The sequence below is a fragment of the Neomonachus schauinslandi genome, chromosome 4 (assembly GCF_002201575.2).
Source record: "Neomonachus schauinslandi chromosome 4, ASM220157v2, whole genome shotgun sequence".
Lineage (NCBI taxonomy): Eukaryota > Metazoa > Chordata > Mammalia > Carnivora > Phocidae > Neomonachus > Neomonachus schauinslandi.
The window spans coordinates 73,130,995-73,155,260 of NC_058406.1; the positions used below are offsets into that span (position 1 = coordinate 73,130,995).

General features: G+C 34.4%; 1 protein-coding gene across 1 annotated transcript in view; it reads left to right on the forward strand.

The window, feature by feature from the left end:
* The window catches only part of PKN2 (protein kinase N2), a 139,224-nt gene that overhangs the window by 39,457 nt on the left and 75,501 nt on the right, over positions 1–24,266 (forward strand). The window contains exon 2 of the mRNA XM_021689950.2: positions 7,605–7,905. Coding sequence (XP_021545625.1) covers positions 7,605–7,905 — 301 coding nt within the window. The remainder of the gene's footprint in view (positions 1–7,604; positions 7,906–24,266) is intronic.

The following is a 24,266-nucleotide window of genomic DNA, read 5'->3' on the forward strand; positions in this document are numbered from 1 at the left end:
TAACAAAAATTGTCATATGGCTACTTCTAGCAGCCAGAGAGTCTGGTGAAGCAAGAATTTTATGTGTGTACTTTGTTGCATCTAGCAGAATGGGAGTTTTCTCAGTAAGGATAAAGGGAGGATGGATATTATATAGGCATCCAGTACTATCTGCTTCAGTGCTACGTGCCAGGAACTGCACTGTTACTATGAAAACATACTTCTTAGTCCTAGGCACAGCTATTATGTGACTTAGAAATAATACAGTCAATGTAGTTGTAATAATTCCATTTTCCATATGAGGAAATTGAAGCTTTCGCATGGTTGCAGTATCAGAATTTATACATAGCCAGTTTGACTCCAAATGCTTAGTTATTGCCATCATACTATATTCTAACTGAGCTTTCTGTTAAACGCACACACATACACACGATATGGCCTACATTTGTATAAAGCTTTGTTGCTTCTTCAGATTATGTTTGGTTTTCACATCTACCTTAATAAATTGAATGCCTGAAAGAAAACAGGATTGTGCTCTTTTCCATTGCCTAACATTCAGTGAACATTTTGAATAAATGAAGTTAAAAACTAGAAGATAGGAAAGCCAAACATCATTTTGCAGATGAGCAAACAGATACAGGAAGATGGGGATAACATGCTTGAATTGCATAGCTAGTGACAGAGAGCTGGTGTTAGAACTGGTTTCTTGTTTTCTGGTTGAGAGCATTCTCTCCTGGATTGGATTAGATGGTGAAATTAGAAGATTTATGTCCTGCCAGTATTCATGATTTAAGGTACATAATATCTGTTAATTAATGCAAATCAGGTCAAGGTGTAGTTCAAATATAAGGAAATGGATACTCCTAGGATCTCCTCTAAGAAGGCAGTTGAGTGTAAAATAGCACCAAACCAGGAGTCAGGAGACTGGTATGGTAAGCCCAGCCACGTCACTGACTTTTCCATGTTACCTTAGGCAAATTGCTTAGCTGCTTTGAACCTGCTTTCCTCAAAACTAAAACAAGGGAGTTAGGCTACTTGATCTTTGAAGTTCTTTCTAGCTAAAACATTATATGAGCCATTGTTCCCAGTGAGTTTTTATGGGCTCTCTAGCATTTCTTGGCATCTAACAGATCAGACTGTTTTATATGTCTATAGTGTAGAGAAAATAACAGCTTTTTTACTTCTTCTCTGGGAACTTGGCCAGTGAGGAGTAAACATCCTTTCCTAGCTCTCCCTAAATGAAGTATTTGATCATAAGTAACAGACCTTTTTCTTCATTTTGTTCTTTGAATCTGATCCTGTTCTTATTTTACTGTTTTTCTTTACTTCACTGTCTGTTAAAATGTAATAATTTGAAAATACCAGTTTATGTTTTAGTCTACAGATCAGAATTTCATTATTTTATAAAGTAAAAATAGTTGTATTTATTAAATACATAATTTCACATCTGTGTATTTGAAATACGTGGCTCACACGTGATATTGTCTAATTAGTGGAATGTGTAGTCTTACCCTTTGCCTTGAAATTGTATTGACTCAAAATAACCTAGTTAAATAGCAAATATACCATAGACTATAAGATACCAGTATAGGCTTTACATTTGCCAAAACTGAAATACAGTGAAAGTTATTTTTGGTTTCTTTTAAATAATGTCTTTCCCTCCTTATTAGATAGGCAGCATATGTTCGTTACTTAAAAAAAAAAAATGAGCAAATTTGGAATACTTTAAAGAATAAAATGAAAATTCCTCTTTATTTTCTTACCCAGAAATAATTATTTTTTTAAAGATTATATTTATTTATTTGTCAGAGAAAGAGCACAAGCAGGGGGGAGTGGTAGGCGGAGGAAGAAGCAGGCTCCCTGCTGAGCAAGGAGCCCAATGCGGGACTCGATCCCAGGGCTCTGGGATCATGACACAAGCCGAAGGCAGAGCGTAACCAGCTGAGACACCCAGGCGTCCTGACCCAGAAATAATTAATATTTTAATTTATTTTTTTGCTAAACTTTTCCCCCATTTTTAAACATAATTTGAAATAAAATTGTGTGTACATAGCAATATATGAGGCTGTACATACTACTATGGAATAATAAAGGGTGAAAATAAGAGAAATCTTTTCTTATTCCCTAGTCTGTTTGAAATTCTTCTGTTGTGACACTTAGTAGCATCCTCAGTGTTTCTCTCTCCCTATAAATTGGTTTAAAGCTCTGCTATTTGTAAGTTTTATGAGGAAGTCCATGCCTGTAACACTGCCTTGTGTATGTTATTGATGATTTTTAAAATTATTGAATTGACCGTTCTATGAAGTAATAATTTATAATTATTTCTTAGGTTATATTTCTAGAATTAGGATGACTAGGTGAAAGAAATGACTATTTTTAAGTTTCTTGTTACAGATTTCCAGCTTTTATAAAGACTTAAACAGTTTACATTGGATTATTGCTAACATTATGATTAGAAAAATCTTTGTCAGTTTCAGAGGTAACAGTGGTGCATTCTCTTCTGCCGCAGCACAGTTTTTCTTTAATGTATATTAACAGATACATGATTAGTGAACAGGAGAATGATGTAAATATAACATGAACTCTAGGTTAGTTCACCTGTAATTTTCCCCAGAATGTTAATATTTTGAGGCAGATTTAAAAAAAAAAAAATTTTTTTTTTTTTTTTTGAGAAAGCCTTAGCAATATCTGAAGACCTTAAGATAAAAGCTCAAAATCTTATAGAAGTTTGATAGTTTTGGGCCTCTGTTGTCATTAAGGAAAGTCTTCTGTTGCTCTGATTGTCATTCATTTGTTGATAAAATGCCTTTCCTCTGTTTATTTCTGTTGTTATTTTCATTTATCTTATTACAATTTGGTGTGGCTTTCTGGCCCAAGGATTTATATCATTCTTCAATTCTGGAAAATTCCCACTCATTTATCTTCATGCAGTACTTCTCCCTCATTTTCTTTATTCTCTTATTCTGGAGCTCTTCCTAGATGCATCTTGGGTCTTCTCATTTTATCTTCCATGCCTTTTAATTTCTCATATCTCTGTGTGATGAATTCAGAGTAATTTCTCCAGTTTTCTACCTGCCAGTATACTAATTCATTATCTTGGTCTAATATGCTATTTAACCTAACCACTCAGTTTTTAATTTATTTTGGTTCCTTTGAAATCCACCTAATTTTTACTTTCTGTTTCTTACTCATTGGGGTCTCTATTCCTTTTATTTAGCCACTTGAAACCTATTTAACTAAAAATCATTTCAGTTCTATAAATCCTGAGGGTATTAATTTTACTGATGATTTCCTTTTGTTTGGATTTTATCCATTTGATTGAATGACTGCATTAAACATATGGATGATATAAAATTTAAAATAGAACCATGAAAGACTTAAAATATTTTTTAAACAAGTATTTTGTGATGCTGAATTTAGATAAATAGGGCATAAGAAAGACAAGGTAAAATAATGTAAACAGCAAAATGTTAGATTAATTTGACTAGAATGGAGTGGCTAGCTTATGATTTCAGTGATAAAAGAGATGAGAATTATGAGGTTCCTTTTATGTATAGATAATTGGTGCAGCATTATTAATATTGTTGAGTTTAGTTTTATGCTTAGGATTAGTTCATTTTTTTAAATCTTTTATCTGCATACTTTCTGAGCGTATTAGTGAATTTTAAAAGGAGTTTGTGATTAGAGGTTGTATCTAACTTTATTTTGAAAAGATGAAAAAAGGTATCTACTGTTTAATTTGGGAGTAGGCATCAAATTTTACAGAGTAGAAAACAGTTGTGAATGCAGATGAAAGTGTTAAGCTTGTAAACATAATGTAATATAGATGGTGTAGACAGTTATTACCGCCTGTAATAGAAGCTACTGAGACAAAGATTATCACTGAAGGTTTTCACTGGTTAAATAGCTATTTATTTTCTGAGGCTAATTTATTTTACCTGTGTCAGAAATATTATTTCATTGCCCAGTACTGATTCTGGCATTTATGACATAATTGTTTTATTATTTTTTTTTAGGGTAGAGACATAAGTTAATAAAATATCTCATTTCACTTGTTTCAAATGCAAGAAAATTATATTTTCCAGTAAATTTCACAGTTTACTGCACTAAAATTTTTAGGAAAGGAGTAATAGAAAGTACTGTAATCTTTCCTGCCTACTGTCAGGGGACATTTATCTTAAATTACTGGTATCTCTTGCTCCTTTTCAAAAAATATTTAAACCATGTCACAACAAAAGATGGGAATAAAATATGGTTACTAAAAATTTAGGCCTATGAAAAGGAAGAGAAAGCAAACATGCTTAACCACCTATGGTTTATATCTAATCCTAGCTAATATAGTTGCTATGGTTGAATATCAGTTTTGCCTTTGAGTTTCCTAGAGTATAAGTTCTCTTTATCAGAAAGAGGAAAGCATGAGTTCCTCAGCAGTGACAGACTTTCCTGAATTCAAAAAGAAGAATATTAGGGGCGCCTGGGTGGCTCAGTCGTTAGGCATCTGCCTTCGGCTCAGGTCATGATCCCAGGGTCCTGGGATTGAGCCCCGCATCGGGCTCCCTGCTCCGCGGGAAGCCTGCTTCTCCCTCTCCCACTCCCCCTGCTTGTGTTCCTGCTCTCACAATCTCTCTCTCTGTCAAATAAATAAATAAAACTTTAAAAAAGAAAGAAGAAGAGTATTAAATAATATAATGGACTAATCATTAAGAAAGCAAAACAGAACTGCTATGCCAGGTATAAGCCTTACCCTCAAATTGCTAATAGTCTTTGGGGTAGTGAAGAGAGGCATTTAATCTAAATTCTAAGAGGGCATAGGCAGGAAATTCTTTCCCAGGAAGATTTGTGGTCAGCTTTGAAACAAAATAGAAGTTAGGCAGAGAAGGGACTAGGAAGAGATAGTTGAAGAAAAGAAGGAAAGGTAGTATATCCCAAAGGTGCAGCATGCATTAGTAGCTGAGCCAAGAGATTGTCTCCAGCAGTAAATTCTGTAGTTTGATAGGATTGGGATTTAGGTAGCAAATTGGAAAGAAATGAGATTTGAAGTAGGCAAAAGACCTTCAAGGATTCACATCAAATACTGATGCCATTTTCATAGAACAGGTTTTTTTTTTGTAACAGCCTTTATATTTTAGTACCACAATTCTCAAACTGTACAACAAGACTCTCTGGGGTGCCTCAGCAACTCTCAGGATGTTGCAGTGTATTTGAAAATTTCCAGGGAAACACAGTGACACCATTTGTTGGGTATCATGTGAACTAACTGGAGTCGGTTAAGTTTTATTATTAGATTATTCTACATTTCCTGTGTATGGAGGAACAGAAAATGAAGGTGGGAGTGTCCAGTCTGATTTCAAAGTTTGAGAAATGGTGAAAGTACCCAACATTAATAAGTAACTGTAGTTATTAAAGAATTTTTTAAAAATGTAATGTTTTCTTTCATATTTGTATTATTTCAAAAAGCTACTGAGTTATAATTTAAGTATTAAGTAATTAGGAACTTACTATTTAATACAGAATTGTTAGATATTTCTCTTGGCCTATAGGGCATATGGAAAAAATTACTGACACACTAAGGTCACCATGAACCAAGAAATTTAGGGAACCCTAGCTTAGTACATAATATTAAAGCACAAATTTATGAAAGCAGTTCATGTTTTCTGAGTCTGTAAGGTTAGAAATAAAAATATCTAAAGGAATGCAATTAGCTTAAACTTTTTCATCTAAGTATTGTTTGCCTCAATCCACTTTACCTGAAGCCAGACAGCAGAAATTTGGCATTTTATTTTTTGACAGTAGTCATGTGCTATTATTTTTGATAACCAGCCAAAGGTAGATTCATAAACTTTGGAAACTGAATAAATGGATGATAGGATTTATATTCCACTATAAGTAGTGAAAAATCTAGATACTGTTTTAGTCCGGTAGAAGATCATTATATATCCACATAAATAAGGATCAGAAATTTAAGGCCAATTAGGTATAGATCACTTTTCCCAGGAATTCTTCATCTCCAATCCATGGAACCTGGAAATTGTATATACAAACATGAAATTTGCTTTGTTCTACTGTTGTTGTTTTTTTTTGTCAGAGTTCCAAAGGGGTTCTTGGCCCTAGAAACGTTAAGAATAGATTTATCAGTTACTTCATTTTTTGTATAGTATGCCCTTTGGCACAGGGTAAATTGGTCCAAAGCCAAGACTAGATCCCACATATTCCCATCTATTAACTCACTATTCTGCAAGATAACCTGGTTTTTAGTGGTCAAGAACTAGATGTAAAAAGTATTCGCACCCAAGAATTTAAGCAGAACTTATTTATATGGTTATGATGGATTCCTGAAGAAATTAAGGAAAATCTTTTAATTAATTGGATCTGTGGTTCAAAAGGTACATAAGGGTGCACAGTGAAATGTCTCTTTTCTAGAACCTTCACAAACTCAATTCCTCTTCCCAAAGGTAAACATTATCTCTAATTTTTGGGTTTCAGAAATTAAAAATTTTAAAACCAGTAGTATTAAAGTAATGGAGTTTAAAATAGCAAATGAGGGCGCCTGGGTGGCTCAGTCGGTAAGTGTCTGCCTTCAGCTCAGGTCATGGTCCCAGGGTCCTGGGATCGAGCCCCACATCCGGCTCCCTGCTCGGCGGGAAGCCTGCTTCTCCCTCTCCCACTCCCCCTGCTTGTGTTCCCTCTCTTTCTGTCTCTCTCTCTCTGTCAAATAAATAAATAAAATCTTTAAAAAATAAAATTAGCAAATGATATCAAACAGCTAGGACATAACTTTGGTTTGTTTTAAATGTAGATTTGATGTGCTTACCTAATCTGTTTTTTATTTTAGGATGAATAACTGATACTGTGTATTATCTTAGCTTCTATCAGTAGGACATAATTGAGACATATTTTCTAGTAATGATGTTTTTGTAGTGAGTCAGCCAAGTTATCAATTAGGATACTTAGCCATGAAATATATAGAGTTCTGAATATGGTCTTTCCAAATCCTGATGCATTTAATTCATTAACCAGAAGTGGTCGTAAGGATATAACTTGATTTTATTTTTGCCAATATTCGTTTTTTAAGAGGTTTTCTAAAGAAGATCAAAGAGAATTGTATCTTACCTATGGAATTTAATAATAATTTTCACTTATTTGAGTGACTGTACAGTGGGCCAAGAATTGTACTTGGAGCTTCACATAAAATATTTTGGTTTATCGCAATACTTCTGAAAGGTGGCAATATTATGTTGATTTTACAGACGATTAAACTGAATATTTGAAGGGTTAAATAACTTGCTCATGAGTCACAGTGTAGGTGTTGGGATCTAACTTGGGTTCATAGGATATCAGAAATCCACTCTCTGTATTGAACCCTAAGATGCTTTTGTGTGTAGATGTGTTTACTTTAATATAAATTTGTCAGATAATGCTATTTAGTCAGTGGGCAGTTTTTGCACTTAGGATTTTGTATGGTAATAATAAAGGTAACTAGTCTGTTGCTTATTAAGGAAATAATTAAATGTAATGTACTTAATAAGGAATCACTGAATACATAGTTTTGCTCTTGTGCTGCACATGTTACTGAGCAACTAACTTTCCTAAACTACCACATTTGTATGTTTATTTTTTTTCTGTAGGGAGATTCCCGAAGTCTTCCATTTTCTGAGAATGTGAGTGCTGTTCAAAAATTAGACTTTTCAGATACGATGGTGCAACAGAAATTGGATGATATCAAGGATCGAATCAAGAGAGAAATAAGGAAAGAACTGAAAATCAAAGAAGGAGCTGAAAATCTGAGGAAAGTCACAACAGATAAAAAAAGTTTGGCTTACGTGGACAACATTTTGAAAAAATCAAATAAAAAATTAGAAGAACTGCATCATAAGCTACAGGAACTAAATGCACATATTGTTGTTTCAGATCCAGAAGATGTTACAGGTATATATGTATTTTATTTGATATTTATATAGTGTATTAATAAGAATTGTATCATCTTTGAAATTAGTAAGCTTTGTGACATAACCGTTTTTAGCTTTTCTGAAAGTACAGGGACTATATTTTCTCCGATTGTTAAGGTCTTATTCCTGTTCTATTCAGAAGTGCAGTGAGTTGATAGATATGAAAATTGAAACATTTACTTAGAGATGAGTAACACTGCTGTCTACTCTCTTACCCTCTGTCGGTAAGACATCACTTAAGAGTTATTTTCCAAGATTAATGTTCTGTATTGAGTCAACCACATGCTCTTACCTGATTCATCCTTGTGACCAGCAACACGAGTTTGCCAGATGACTTTTGAAAGTTAAAAATGTATTCTGTGACCGAGGGATATTTTTATTCTTTGCAAATGTAATCAATCAAACCTATGACCTTTGTTCTGTGTGCTCTAAGCAACTGAATTAACAACTAAGCCACCAGGCTTATTGTTTGAAAAGGAAGAAGAAGAAAAATTTTAAAAACCAAACATTACTTTTTTTCTTAAATATAGAAAAGAAAAAAATATAACCCATAAGTCTAACCTAAGATTTTTAAACAATGGAATTAACAAATGTTCATGTTGGAAATTTTTCAGTGATACAGAAAGTAAAAATAGAAAAACTACCTCTCTCCACCTAGGCTCTCTCCTTAAAGGTAGCATTACTAACTTTTTGTTGTATATCCTTCCAGAAGAAAAATTTCCATGTTTGTACCAATATTTATCCATTTATATATGCCTTCTTTCTAGAACTTTTTACTTAAAAAAATCCTATAAGACACATTTGTCTAATAGTTTTGTCTTTGCAAAGATGATATTTTGAGCAAAGTTTGTAATCTTTATAACCTTCAGTGTCTTCATTCACAGAGAAAAGGAGTGGTATATGTACAGTAATGTATCCAACACCGTAGACATTTTAGAAGTACCTGTGAGATTAGCTAATAAGAAATAACAGATATAAGCAAAATTAAATTTGATTAAGAAAATACATAAAAGTGACTAAGAACCTGAAATTACCAATCTAAAATATTGGGTAAGATACTTCAGATATTTAGTGTACTTAATAAAACTTATTTTAATGCATCAATTTCCACATCTGGGCCTTACCTTAGGGATTTCATTTGGAGACTCTCTATATAGAGATTTCAACCTTGTAAGAAGAGTTGAATCTTAAAAATGACAGAAATCATAGAGAAACCAGTCTTCTTGTTTTAGAACTGAAATAATTCCAAAGATGAGAATTAATTTTCCCAGAATAACAAAGTTAGCTAGGAACTCTTCAACTCATCTAGTATTCTCTTACCCACACATTCAATAATTACATATAAATGGAAATTCATGTTATGAAAATGCTTTTCTTAGCAATATCATGTAAACTTAGAAATAGCCTGTTCTTATTGGAACTCTGCCGAGCTCTGCATTTTTTGCCCATTACTTCCTTAGGAGAAGTCTAAAATAAGAAACGGCGCTGGAGCTTTAAACTCTGTTTATTTAGAGAAAACATTTTTTTCCTCACAGAATACTGATAACTACCTTGTAATTGGAATATTGAGAGTTTTTGCCACACACAGAGTGGCCCATTTGGTTTCCCTAGTCCCTTTTAAAAAATCAACTTTACTGAAGTATAAATTACATATGATAAGTGTACATTTAAGTATATGATTTGATGAGTTTTAACAAATGGATATACCCAGGTAACTATCACTACAACCAGTGGATCCTGAACATTTCCATCACTTCAGTGGTCCTCTTGTATACATTAATTCTCAGTCTCTAGTCTGCATCCCTGGCTTTAGGCAACCACTGGTCTACCTTGTATAAGTTTGTCTTTCCTAGAGTTTCATATAAAGAAATGACCTGGGGTCCTACCAACAAATTCTTTTTCTTTCTCAAAGCCAATTCGGATATCACTGTGAAATCTTTCCTGACTTTCTCTGATTATCTTTCTTTGTTCTACTTTGTACATTCATTATTGTATCATGTTGCATCATAATTTACTACTGTACATGTTTAAACACTAAACCACATGCTCCTTGAAGGTAAGGACATGTTTTTATTCACCTGTTCTCAAGGCTTATCATAGAGCCTGAAAAATAGTAGCTGGTTAGTTGTAGATCTCAAAAAAATAAAAAGAAACCAGCAAATAAAAATCTTGTATTAGTTCTTATAATGAATACCAAAATAGACTTTATCATAGTACTTTAGAAATTTAACAATATGGGGAACAAAGCCTTGAATAAAAGTTTTAAATTAAATCAGAAATTTTCTTTACTGATCTTTGTTTCTTTCTTATTTATTTATTTATTTATTTATTTATTTTAGAGAATGTGAGCCAGTTGTGAGGGGGCAGCTAGGGTCAGACGGAGAGGGGGAGAGAGAATCTTAAGCAGGCTCCAAGCCCAGCGCAGAGCCCAATGCGGGACTCAGTCTCACAACTCTGAGATTATGACGTTAGCCAAAATCAAGAGTCAGATGCTTTACTGACTGAGCCACCCAGGCGCCCCTCTACTATCATTTTTAATACTGAATTTTCAGATAATTGCAGGGCAAATATTACGTGAAGTGTAACTTTCTTACTGTGACTTCTTTTTTTTTTTTTAAAGATTTTATTTATTTATTTGAGAGAGAGAATGAGAGACAGAGAGCACGAGAGGGAAGAGGGCAGAGGGAGAAGCAGACCCCCTGCCGAGCAGGGAGCCCGATGCGGGACTCGATCCCGGGACTCCGGGATCATGACCTGAGCTGAAGGCAGTCGCTTAACCAACTGAGCCACCCAGGCGCCCCTGTGACTTCTTAATACTTAAGTTTGTGTGTGGAATAAACTTGACAATTTTGTTAAAATTTGAGTTTATTAAAAAAAATAGTTCTCTTTGCAAATGGCATAGTCACACAACTTGGTAATAAGCTTTTTTTTTTTCTTTTTTCCTCATTACTTACTTAACAGCAGTAAAAGCAACAACAACACAGGATTAAAGGTAGTTCAACATTAATTTTAGGTTAGATTGCCATAAAATTGTATGTTTTTATATTGTATATTAAGGTAAACAAAATCACTTATTTTAGATTAGATTTGACAAGAAGATTCAAGGACATGGTTCTTTGCTTTCAGTTCTCTAAAGTATGTGGATTAATAACAAGTGTTTAGCTAATTCTTCTCATCTTGGGGGTATGCAAGCAGAATGACTTAAGGAAAGAGGGACAAAATTTAAGTCTGCATTGTATGAATAATTACTATGTAAATAGGAGGTCTGCTCTTAATTCACCTTTGTAATAATTAACTCTATTAACCTTTAGTTTCTTATTTGTAAAAATAAGGATTTTTATCAGATAAACTTCAAGACTTTTAAAACTCTGTTGCATATTATAATATCAAGATCTGATCATTTGGGACTGTTATTGGTGGAATGTATGATTGTTCATTTATTCTTAAGAGTAGCAAGAAATTAATATTTTTGATATTTTCTTCATGCCTATGCCCTGTTTACTTTCTATATACTTTAAGATAGTCTCATTGGTATTATCACCCCACATGGAAATTATGAAGATATGGTTAGATGAGGCTGAATGCACCTTATGAAAAAGATTATTGAATCTCTGTAAAGTGGAGTGGTAAGTTGACACCTGAGACTCAGAAGGAAATATTTGGGAAAGAACCAGGATCCTGAATATTAAACTTTTGTGTATCATCCCTAAAGAAGAGGGTAAGAAGACGAACCATGAGAGACTATGGACTCTGAGAAACAAACTGAGGGTTCTAGAGGGGAAGGGGGTGGGGAGAGGGGTTAGCCTGGTGATGGGTATTAAAGAGGGCATATACTGAATGGAGCACTGGGTGTTACACGCAAACAGTGAATCATGGAACACTACATCAAAAACTAATGATGTAATGTATGGTGATTAACATAACATAATAAAATTTTAAAAAGGGTAAGAAAATATCTCATATTTTATTAAGTATAGCTAGTAATTTGTATAGTACAAGCCCCTCTGTTTTCATCTTATTTCCTTTTCTTATACCTCTTCCTATTTCCATTTTCTCATGTTCCACCAAACTTAGACTGATTTTTACCTGTTGAAGTAGTGGATATTTTCTTTAATATCTAGAATATCCAGAAGGGAAATAATTGATTTAGGATACAACTAATAATACTGGAGTTTTTCAGAGGTAACCTTAGAAATTCTGCTAAATTCTGGATATAATAACTAAATTGAAGGAGTTTTCTTTCTTAATGACTAAGGTGCAGTTTATGAAGTCTTTCTTGAATGGAAGTAAGAATTTAATTTTTTTTATTCTTGGCCTATCCACCTAAATATGGCATAGAAATTATGGTTGAATTTTATATATATTAAAATATAAGTGAAATCTGTGGCCTGGTTTGTTACGTAATTCTACATATTTTTTATTTCTGACTGAATTTCTTATTTTGAGGTAAACCATACTTTGTATTAAGTTTTGAATTCTTAATGAGAGGATTGCCATTGAGTAATTGTGATCATTAATTAGCAAGTCACTTTTAATACCCCTGGATTTGTTTCCTCATCTTTAAAATCATGAGATTACATAATTCATAGATTCCTAACACTTTCTTTGATGATATACTTTTTTTAAAAAGCTAATACACAGTAAAATTGATTCTCTTTTGGTAAACCATTTCATAAATTTTAATATATGCCAGGTTTATCTAACCACCACAATCAGAAAAAGGAACAGGGCTGTTTCTTTGTAGTCACACCCTCTCCCCATTCCATATCCACTGGCAACTGTTGGTCAATTCTCTGTCACAATTGTTTGCTTTTCAAGAATGTCATATAAATGAAATCATAAAGCATGTAATCTTTTGAGACTGACTTTCAGAGAATTGCATTTTGAGGTTCATCCAGGTTTTGCATTTATCAGTAGTTGATTCTTTTTTACTGCTGAGTAGTAAGTCTGTTATATAGTTGTACCACCACTTGTTTATCCATTAACCAAGAGCTTTAAGGTGGTTTTTCCAGTTGTTATCAGTTATCAGTAAAGCTGCTGTTCAACTACCTATTAACAGGTTTTTGTGTGAACATGTTTTTAGTTCACTTTAGTAAATACTTAGGAGTGTGATTGCTAAGTCATATGTTAGAGTATGTTTAACATTATAAGAAACAAAACAGATGAACATAGAGGAAGGGGAAAGAGGGAAGCAAACCATAAGTGACTCTTAACTATAGAGAACAAACAGTTGATGGAAGGAGGTGGGCTGGGGATGGGCTAAATGGGTGATGGGTATTAAGGAGAGCACTTGTTATGATGAGCACTGGGTATTATATGTAACGGATGAATTACTAAATTCTATACCTGAAACCAATTTTACCATATATGGTAACTAATTGAAATAAAAAAAGAAATTAAAAAAAAAACAAACTCCTAAAATGTTTTTGAGAGTGGGTGTATCATTTTTCATTCTCATCAGGAATATATGAGAGCTCTAGTTGTTCCACATCCTCTCCAGCACTTGGTATTGTTAATATATTTTTTAACCAGTCTAACAGGTGTATAGTAGTTGATGATACACAGTACTGTAATCAGAGGTAGGAAAGAAGAAAAATAAAGTAGCACCATCTTTAGGAGAATTTATGGAAGAACTGTGCATGCCCTAGGTACAGAATAAAGAAGTCTTCTCTACCAGGAGATACAGTGTGCAGTTTTCAAACACTAAGATGTAATAGATACAAGCAGTTCTGAAATTTTTAATGCCTAAGTTGCTTATTTAACCTTAAATAATGTTACAGCCCACAATCTTATCTATGCAATTTTTGTAAAATATTAAGAAAGCTAAACCTGAGGTTGTACTAGTTATAGAAGATTTGAGCAACATTACTTTAGTTGATGACCTATGCCAGAGGTCATCCTGAGTACACAAAATAATTGATTAAGCATCCATTAATAATAAGTGGGCATTCATTATAGTCTGAGCAGGTTCAGATGGCTATATATGGTAAGCATATCTGTTTAAACACAAAAGCTCAGTTTGGGGGGAGATATAAACAATATAACTAACACATGGCAAGATTCTGGAGCAGTTTTTTTTTTTTTAAGATTTTATTTATTTGTCAGAGAGAGAGAGAGTGTACAAGCAGGGGAGGTGGCAGGCAGAGGCAGAGGGAGAAGCAGACTCCCAGCCAAGCAGGGAGCCCGATGCGGAACTCGATCCCAGAACTCTGGGATCATGACCTGAACTGAAGGCAGATGCTTAACCTGCTGAGCCACCGAGGCGTCCTGGGAGCAGTTTATTCTTAAAATATCAATTTATAAGTACCAAGTGAAAACCAGAATATTGGCAAGTGAACAGTAGCTAAGACTTTAGATGGAAGTTTGTGAAGGAGATAAATAGTAAGCTAGTGCTTCAGCATATTACTTTGATTAATTTAAATGTGGCTAGGTTCACTTCAACTATATTTCCTCTTGTATTTTTTTTAATGCAGTAAATAAATAGTCCTTGTTTCATAAGCAAACATGCTGGCTATACAAGTACCATTTCACGAATATTGTGTACTGGGAGTCAGCTGCGTATAAAATAAAGATCAAAGATTACATGATCTGAGATCTAATCCAGGTTGGACCATTATTTAGTTGTATGGTTACATACCACTTGCATCCCCTCCAGGACTTGTTTTTCTCGTTTATATAACCTGGAGGATGGACTATATATGCCCTTTTTAGGTTGTTTTGTGAATAAGGTGTTTTTTTTTTTTTTTTTTAAGATTTTATTTATTTGATAGAGAGAGACACAGCGAGAGAGGGAACACAAGCAGGGGGAGTGGGAGAGGGAGAAGCAGGCTTCCCGCCGAGCAGGGAGCCCAATGCGGGGCTGGATCCCAGGACTCTGGGATCATGACCTGAGCCGAAGGCAGACGCTTAATGACTGAGCCACCCAGGCGCCCCGTGAGTAAGGTGTTTTAATAGCTTGATGAAAGGTCAATTATGAGCACCTAAGCTCTTCTAATTCTGAACATGAAACCTTTTGTTGGAGATAAGTCTGAGGAAGCTTTCTTGGGCCTGGGAAGACTCGAGGTCAGCTACATTACTGTATACCTCCAAAAGAATCAAGGAACCAGTTTAAGGCTAGACCTTAAGTAATCTGGAATCTTTAAGGCATATGGATTGCTCCTATGTTCTAGAACTCTCATTCATCTTGGAAGCCAACTACTCAGTTGTGGTTTTAGAAAAAATACTGAAAACACCAAAACAGTATATCTATTGCTCTATACATTGTTGGAAATACTACTAACAAATTCAGTTTTTACTCATTGTTCTGTCTCTGAAAAATCTCAACCCTAGGGATATTTTAACCACATCATGTTTTCTGATGACTTCCAAAGCAGTACACCTGACTAAGCTCTTTAATTTTGTTACTATTTTGTCCCTCATCCTTTGCATAATACCTGGATATATATGATGTAATCAGTTCTCTGTGTTAAATTCCCTTTGTTGAAAATATCTAACTTGGTTTCTGTTTATCAACTAGACTCTGAATGGTTTTCCTTCTTCCCATACCATACAACAAACTTAGATTATTAGAACTTCAATCTGCTTAACTCCACTTAATTTATATGCCATTGTTGTTGATATTCTAGTTCTATCATTTTATCTTCAGTTCCACAAATTAGATCTAATTATTTTATATAGTCATTGTTGGTTTTTAATTACCCATGTTTATCATTTTCCTTTTTTTTCTCATTCTACTTTCCTGAATCTGAGATTTGCATATTTTATCAACTATCGGAAGTTCTTAGCCCCTGGTTTGTTTTTTTTGTGTTTTTTTTGTTGTTGTTTTTTGGTTTTTGGCTTTTATGTATATTGCACCTCCTATATTCCCTCTACTCTTTCATTTTGGAACTCCAATTGGATGCATGATAATTTCTTCAGATCTATCTCCATTTCTCTAATACTCTTTCTACCTGTGTCCAGTTTGCTCTAGAGCACATATATTGTATTTCTAATTTCTGTTACATATTTTTTACTAGAAGTTCTGTTTTGTTAATCTTGGCAAAATTTTGATAGTCTCTTGTCCTGGTCATTCTTTTGATACCCTTTATGTTGAGTTTTACGTATTAAATATACTTTTCCACATTCTGTATAAGATAATGACAATAAGTGAAATTTTTGCAGTGCTACTCCTGTAGCTTTTTTCTTCACTCAGGGGGAATTTTTTTCTACCTGAGCTTTGTGATTTCTAATTGTGTGCACATTTTCACTGGAACTTTATCTGTGGGAATTCTTTTAGGTCTGAATTTATTTATTTATTTATAGATTTATTTTAGAGAGAACACAGAAGCGGGAGGGGCAGAGGGAAGGAGAGAGAATCTCAAGCAGACTCTGCGCTGAGCACGGAGCCTGACATGGGCCCAATCCCAAGACCCTAAGATCACAACCTGAGGCAAAACCAAGAGGTCATCCAACTGACTGCGCCACCCAAGTGCCTCCAGGTCTGAATTTTTTCAAAGAGGATTTGCATTTCTTTTGGTAAGGTGCCTGGAAGCATCAACCTGGGGCCCATTAAAATAAATTTTGGGCACCATATAGATAGTATGATTTCCTGTGTCAAACCTAGATGAGGGCAGTAGGAATATTTAAAGGTTATCCATTCTCCTTTCCCACCGTCATCCCAAGCCAAAGGCAAGTCAACAAATAATTCAGCCATTATGGATGGCACCTTATGAGCTGTCTTTAATTAGGTTTTTTCTGATTTCATTGCCCACTTTGTAGGTTTCCCCCCACAGCGTTTTCTTGGATTCTTATTATAGATGAGAGCTTAGCAAGTCTCTTTTTATCAAAAAAGCAAAAGCATTCTCTGAAAAACAAAGCTACAGATGTCTACTCATATCTGCCCTGGAATTGGGTCACATGCGCCATGTACTGCCTTCTCCAAGTGAGACTGAGAAATTTTATTTGTTTTCCCCCTTAACTTGCCTCTTATTTTAAGCAAGAGAAGAGATTGAGCATGGAGTATGAAGTTAGTACTTACAGATTGCAAATATTTTCTAACTCTTTATTTTAGCTATCTCATAGCACTTTTTTTGTTTTTTTTGTTTTTTTAGAGTGGGGGTGGGAGGGAGAGGCAGAGGGAGAGAGAGAATCTTAAGTAGGCTCCATGCTCAGCATGGAGTCCGATGCCGGGCTTGATTTCACAACCCTGAGATCATGACCTGAGCAGAAATCAAGAGTTAGATGTTTAACCTACTGAGCCACACAGATGTGCCAGCACTTTAAATTTCACAGGTACTTATCGGGGCGCCTGGGTGGCTCAGTTGTTTAAGCGACTGCCTTCGGCTCAGGTCATGATCCTGGAGTCCCGGGATTGAGTCCTGCATCGCGCTCCCTGCTGAGCAGGGAGTCTGCTTCTCCCTCTGACCCTTCCCCCTCTCATGCTCTATCTCATTCTCTCTCTCAAATAAATAAATAAAATCTTAAAAAAAAAAAATTCACAGGTAATTATCTTTTTAAAAAATTACTTTTGGTGAAATTAATTCCTTAAGATGTTCTCCATTTAATATAATTTTCAAATTTATTGATATAACTTACGATGTTATCCATTTAAAGTCAGCATATATCTGTAGTAACATTCCCTCTTTCATTCCTCATATTGGTATGTTCTCCATTTGTCTTCCTTGACCACTTTTCTAAGATTTCTCTTGTTATTATTCTGCCCCTTCACAAAAAATTAAAAAAAGACTTTACTGATCCTTTCGTTTGTGTATTTGATTTTATTTTGTTAATCTCTACCCTAATCTTCAGTACTTCCTTTCTCTTGTTCTCTTTGGAATGACTTGGCTATTTTTTTTTTTTAGACTAACTTGAGACAAATGGCTAGAACTTTAAATTTATTCTCTTCCCTAATACATGTTTTCAGGGTTACAAATATCCTTTCAGTATTGCTTAACTGCATTTTCCATATGTAAAATTTTTAAAATTTATTTTTCTTGATATATAATTGACACGTAACATTGTATAAGTTTAAGGTTACAACATGTTGGATTTATATATTGCAATATGATTACCACCATAGCATTAGCTGACACCACATCATTGTCATCTTTTTTTGCGGTGGGAACAATTAAGATCTAGTCTCTTAGTACCTCTGATGTTTATAATACAACATTGTTGTTTATAATCACTCTGCTGTGCTTTAGATCTCTAGGACCTATTTATCAGTTCCAAGTTTGTACCCTTAAACAACACATCCTCAATTTTCCCACCCCCAGCATCTGGTAACCATCATTCTACATTCTGTTTTATGATATCTCAGCTTTTTTAGATTCCACATATAAGTGATATCATACAGTATTTGTCTTCCTGGGTCTGACTTACCTCACTTAGCATTTTGCCCTCAAGATCCATGTCACAAATGGCTGAATAATACATATTCCATTTTGTGTATGTGTGTATACATATATACATATATACAGACACACCCCACATCTTTATCCAAACTACTATTGATGGATCTTTAGGTTATTTTCAGATCTTGACTATTGTAAGTAAATGCTTCAGTAAACGTGGGAGTGCGTATATCTCTTGGATATGGTTTTATTTCCTTTAAATATATACCCAGGAGTGGCATTGCTGAATCAGGTGGTAGTTCTATTTTTAATTTTTTGAGGAACCTTCATACTATTTTCCATAATAGCTAAACCAGTTTACATTCCCCATACATGGGTTCTTGTATCTTCACAGCCTTCAAGGACACTTGTTACTCTTGTCTTCTTGATGATTGAATGTCTTTTGAAAAAATGTTTATTTATTTCCTCTACCCATTTTTAATCAGATTTTTTTCTTTTTTTGCTTGAGTTGTGTGGGTTCTTTATATACTTTGGATATTAACCCCTTATTAGATAGATGACTTGCAAATATTTTCTCCCATTCTGTATATTGCTTTTCATTTTCTTGATTGTTTTTTGCTGTGCAGAACAGATTGAGTTTATTTTTGCTTTTGTTGTTTGTGCTTTTGGTGTTATATCCAAAAAACTATTGCCAAGACCATTGTCAAGGGCTCTTTCCTACATTTTCTTGCAAGAGTTTTATGGTATCAGGTCTTACGTTTAAGTCTTTGATTTACATTGAGATACCAAGATTTGTCTGCCTATTACTGAATGCTAATGTGGACGAGACTGCTCCCAGGTCCTTTGGCCTGGTGTTGGATACCACAAATTCCACAAAGGCACTTTTGTTTATAGATGGATGTCTAATTTATTGTTAAAAGTGGGGGGGGGGTACAAAAAGGAGGAACATCTATGACACCATGATGCTGATATCACCTAAAGTTTTGATCAGTTTGAGATATTTTCTCATTTTCATTATGTCTGTATTGTCTCATGAACTAGGTTAAAAGTGTATTTTTTATTTATTAAACATGAGGACTTTCCAGTTATCCTTTATTTATTGATTTTTTTTTTATTAATTACCCTGTGGTCCCTTGAAATTTGCTGAGACTTGCTTTATGTTCTGTGTGTGCCAAAAAAATAATGCATATTCTCCAGTTGGTGGGTGTTATTCTTCGTATGTTTATAGGTTAAGCATTTAACTGTGGTGTTAAAAGCTGCATCCTTACCTGGATTTGTGTCTACTTATTCTATTAATTACTAAAAACATTGTTAATACTTAGTGGAATGTAGAGTTGCTGTTTTCTTTTTAATTCTGTCAACTTTTGCTTTCTTTTGTGGCCATATTTTTGAAGACCTACAAATTTAGAATTATCTTTTCAATAGAAGGTGACTTGAACCTTCTGTTGCTATGAAATGAATTCCTTATCTCCAGTAATTTTTGTGCTGAAAGTGTCTTTTGCCTGTTATAAATATAGTTTGGGGTTTGGGATTATTAATTGCATGGAATATCTTTTTTCTACTCTTTTACTTTCAGCTTTTCTATATTACTATGTTTTAGATATGTCTTTTGTAAATAACATATAGTTACATTTAGTTGTATTCGTTTTTACCCAGACTAATCTTTTAATCAGTGTAAGATCTTTTGTCTTTTACCTAGATCATTAGTCCATTATATTTAAATAATTACTGATATATTTGGGTTTATATTTTGTGCTTTCAGTGTTTCTTTCTCTCTTCTTTCTTGGCATTTTAATAGTATTTTTAAACATCAGTCAATTATTTTGGAAATTTTGGTTAATTTGGACAGTATAAAATGCATGCTTATCAAAGACTACTGTTAATCACTGTTCTTACTCATCTCCATACAATTCAGAGGCCTTAGGATGCCTCCACTTACCCATATCTTGACTTTTTATTGTTGTTGCCTTATTTTTTATTCTAGCTTTCTTAAAACCCTTACATGACTTTTTTATTGATTTTATATAGTCATTTACAGTTTCTCACATATAAAACATTTTTGTGCTCTTCATTCCTATTTCTCTTCTGATATATCGATTTGTATCACTTTTAGAGTTTTCTCTTTAAGAGTTTATGTTTGTGACATTCTTTCCATCTTGGTAGTGTTTTCGTTTTTTTTCTTCATTCTTGCAAGGTATTTTCACTGAAATTACAATACAAGCTTGATAATTATATCTTATAAAGAAACTATCATTCTGGGGGCGCCTGGGTGGCTCAGTCGTTAAGCGTCTGCCTTCGGCTCAGGTCATGATCGCAGGGTCTTGGGATCAAGCCCCACATCAGGCTACCTGCTTCACGGGAAGCCTGCTTCTCCCCCTCTCCCCCTCACTCCCCCTGCTTGTGTTCCCTCTCTCACTGTGTCTCTCTCTGTCAAATAAATAAATTAAATCTTTAAAAAAAAAAAGAAAGAAGCTATCATTCTGTCTTCTTCTAGCTTTCATTGCTATTTTTGAAAAGTCTGCTGTCAGTCTACAGTAGCTTATTTAAAGGTACCCTTTCATTGGCTGCTCTTAAGATTTTCTTTTTGTCTAGGGGCACCTGGGTGGCTCAGTCGGTTAAGCGTCTGCCTTCAGCTCAGGTCTTGATCCCAGAGTCCTGGGATCGAGCCCCGCATCGGGCTCCCTGCTCAGTGGGGAGTCTGCTTTTCCCTCTCCCTCTGACTGCTGCTCTGCCTACTTGTGCTCTCTATCAAATAAATCTTAAAAAAAAAAAAAAAAAAAAGATTTTCTCTTTGTCTTTGATTTTTTGAAGTTTTACCGTGATATGTCCAGGTACGGACTTTTCCCCCTATATATATATCTGCTTGGAGTTGATTGGATAGCTTGAATTCATGGATTGGTATCTTATAAGTTCTGAAAAATTTGTCATTTTTCTCTTCACATAATGTCTTTGAATCATTTTCTTTTTTTCTCCTGAAATACAGTAAGATATATTTAGATTTTGTTTTGCCCTCTGTGCCTTTTAATCTTTCATTTTCTATTCCCTCCACCTCATTTTTAAACTTACTTATTTTTCAGTACTAGTCTGCTATTTTTCTGTGTCAATTTGCTGTTAAACTATTCTATTAAAATTGTTAAATGAAGATACTTGTAGTTTCGGGGAAAACAGACATGAAAATAAATCATTGTAATACTGTGTAATACATATTTCAGTGGAGGGAAGAAAATATACTTTGAAGACATTGTTAGAAAGGGCATCTGATCAGCTTGGGGGATGGTTAGGGAAGAAAAAGGTAATGCCTAAGCTGAGTTAACAGTGGTATGGAGGAAGACAAGTACATTGCATTTGGGGGGATAGAAAAAGATTTTTTTAAAGCAAACATTGAATTTGATAAAAAGCAGTAATGGAAAGTTAGCTAACTTCAGCATAAAGCTTTTAATGCCTAGCTATGAAAGTGGGACTTTATTTGGGACCTTTTTGATCTAATATATAAACATATTAAAACCTTGTTATTGAATTTATATAACAGATTATATTTCAAATTGTATGATAATGTTTAGATGGTTAGAAGTACAAATAATTCCTGTAATCTCTCCCCTCCCCCCTAAACTGGTTTGGTAATAATAGCAAATAGATACAGCAAATGGAGATTTGACATGAGTCTTAATCATGGGGTATGGTTTTTTAAAGTGGCAAAGTATATACTTAATAGATTCAACATTTGATCTTCTTAGAGTGGAAAAATAATTTCATCTTTCAGAAGTTTTTAAAATTGCCTTTTTGAAAGACGAGAACATTAATAGGGAGTTCCGGCTACCCCTGTTTTGAAATATGTTTTACCATGAAGAAAAGTGTTTAACAAATATACTGGCAACCATATGTTTTATAATGCTGTAATTTACCATAACCTATAAGAAAGGAAATTGGAGAGAAGAAAAGTAGTTTATTAAAAGGAAGAATAGGTGAAATCTGAGGGGACATCAAAGTGTTTCTCTGATTTCTAAATGAGTGAAAAAGTGGGCTTTATAAAACTAGACATATCTAAGGTTAAGTTTCTACCTTGGCATACGCTTTTGTGACTTTTGCAAATTACTTGATCTCTGTAAGTTTTAGTTGTTTTTATTTGTAAAGTGAAGTTATATTACAAACCTTTGTGAGTTCCTTTGAAGATTAAATGAGCAGAAATACCAGCTACTTAACTGTGCCCTGACATGTAATTTTATTGAATCGTAAACATTGGCCTAAGCACTATACAGGCTTTATCTTCACAAGAACCCCCAATTTGTGGCTGAGGAAACTGCAACACAGAGATGTGAAGTAAGTATACGATCAAAACCACACCAATAAGCAGTAGCCACAGGATTTTAACCCAGGCATTCTGACCTCCAGAGCCCGGGCTCCTAATCATTATGTTATTTCTTAGTTCTTATAATCCTTATTAAAACTGAGGACATACTTTTCCATAAAAATAGTATTAGATTTTATAATATTATTACAAATTCACAGACTATTAGAATCAGTATATCTTTCAGTGTCTTAGTACAGCCTGTTTTAATGTGCAAGAATTTCTTATATAGCTTTTTTAACAGTTTATAATCTAGCCCTTGTGTAAATGCTTCCAGAGACAAGGAATTTTATTACATTTTAAGGAATCTGTTTCATTGTTAGATAACTTAAAATGTAAGGAATTTCTCTTTGTGATAAAAATTTTTATCCTCACTACCTTTATCTGTTTGTTCTAATTCTTTGCCCTGTGGGGAAATAGTAAGTGAATAGACAAATATTTAAATATTTAGGCAAGAATCATTTCTCTTTCTCACCCTAGGCTAAACATGATCAGCTGTTTTACAGAAAACACATTTCCATACTTTTCTCAACTGAGAGCCTTCTGTGAATGCATCCCAGTTCTTTTTTTTTAAATGTGCTTACTATAAATTAACTTTATATGCCAAATTTTATGTGACTTCAATTTCTTACAAGAGTCTTGTGTCATTTATGTTAAAAGAAAGAAAGAAAGGAAGGAAGGAAAGAAGAAAATCTTAACTGTTCACAGATTGAGTCTACCTAACTTTTTAGTCATTACTATGATGTGCAATTCATTTATGGACTCAACAGGAGATATGCTTACACTTCATACAATGACTACTCCTAGTTAATGTTTATTAAATATTTGCTATGCACCATGCCCTTTTCTAAGCTCTTTACACGTAATTTATTAAATCGCAGTAACCCTGTGAGCTTGATGCTATTTTTACTGTTTAACAATAATGACAATGAGGCACAGAGCTGTTAAGTAGCTTACCCCCTATTATATGGTTTGTACTAAATCTCAGTTCCAAAACTGAGATTCAGACGTAGGTACTCTTAACCACTATGGTACATATGTCTTAGTTCAGGCTGCTTCAACAAAGTACCATATATTGGGTGACTTAAATAACAGACATTTATTTCTCACAGTTCTGGAGGCTGGGAACTCTGAGATCAAGGTGCCATCAGGGTCAGAGTTCTAGTAATGGGCTTCTTCCTGGTTTGCAGACAGCATCTTTTCTCTGTATCCTTACATGACAGAGAGAGACCATCCTCATGATCTAATTACCTGCCAGAGGTCTCACCTCCAGTACCATCACATTATGGTTTCAACATAGGCATTTGGGGGGACATAAACATTCTGTCCATAACAATATGTTAAGTAGTTCATTTGTGAGCCTGATCTGGAAGGTTGTCTATACTTAATATTAGTTTTTTTTTTTTTAATAAGACTATGTCACCTATAGGGGCGCCTGGGTGGCTTAGTCGGTTAAGTTACTGCCTTTGGCTCAGGTCATGGTCTGAGTCCTGGGATCGAGCCCCGCATCGGGCTTCCTGCTCTGCCAGGAGCCTGCTTCTCCCTCTCCCACTCCCCCTGCTTGTGTTCCCTCTCTAGCTGTCTCTCTCTCTCTGTCAAATAGATAAAATTAAAAAAAAAAATATGTCACCTATAAAATCAGCTTTTGGAGCAGCTTATTACAAT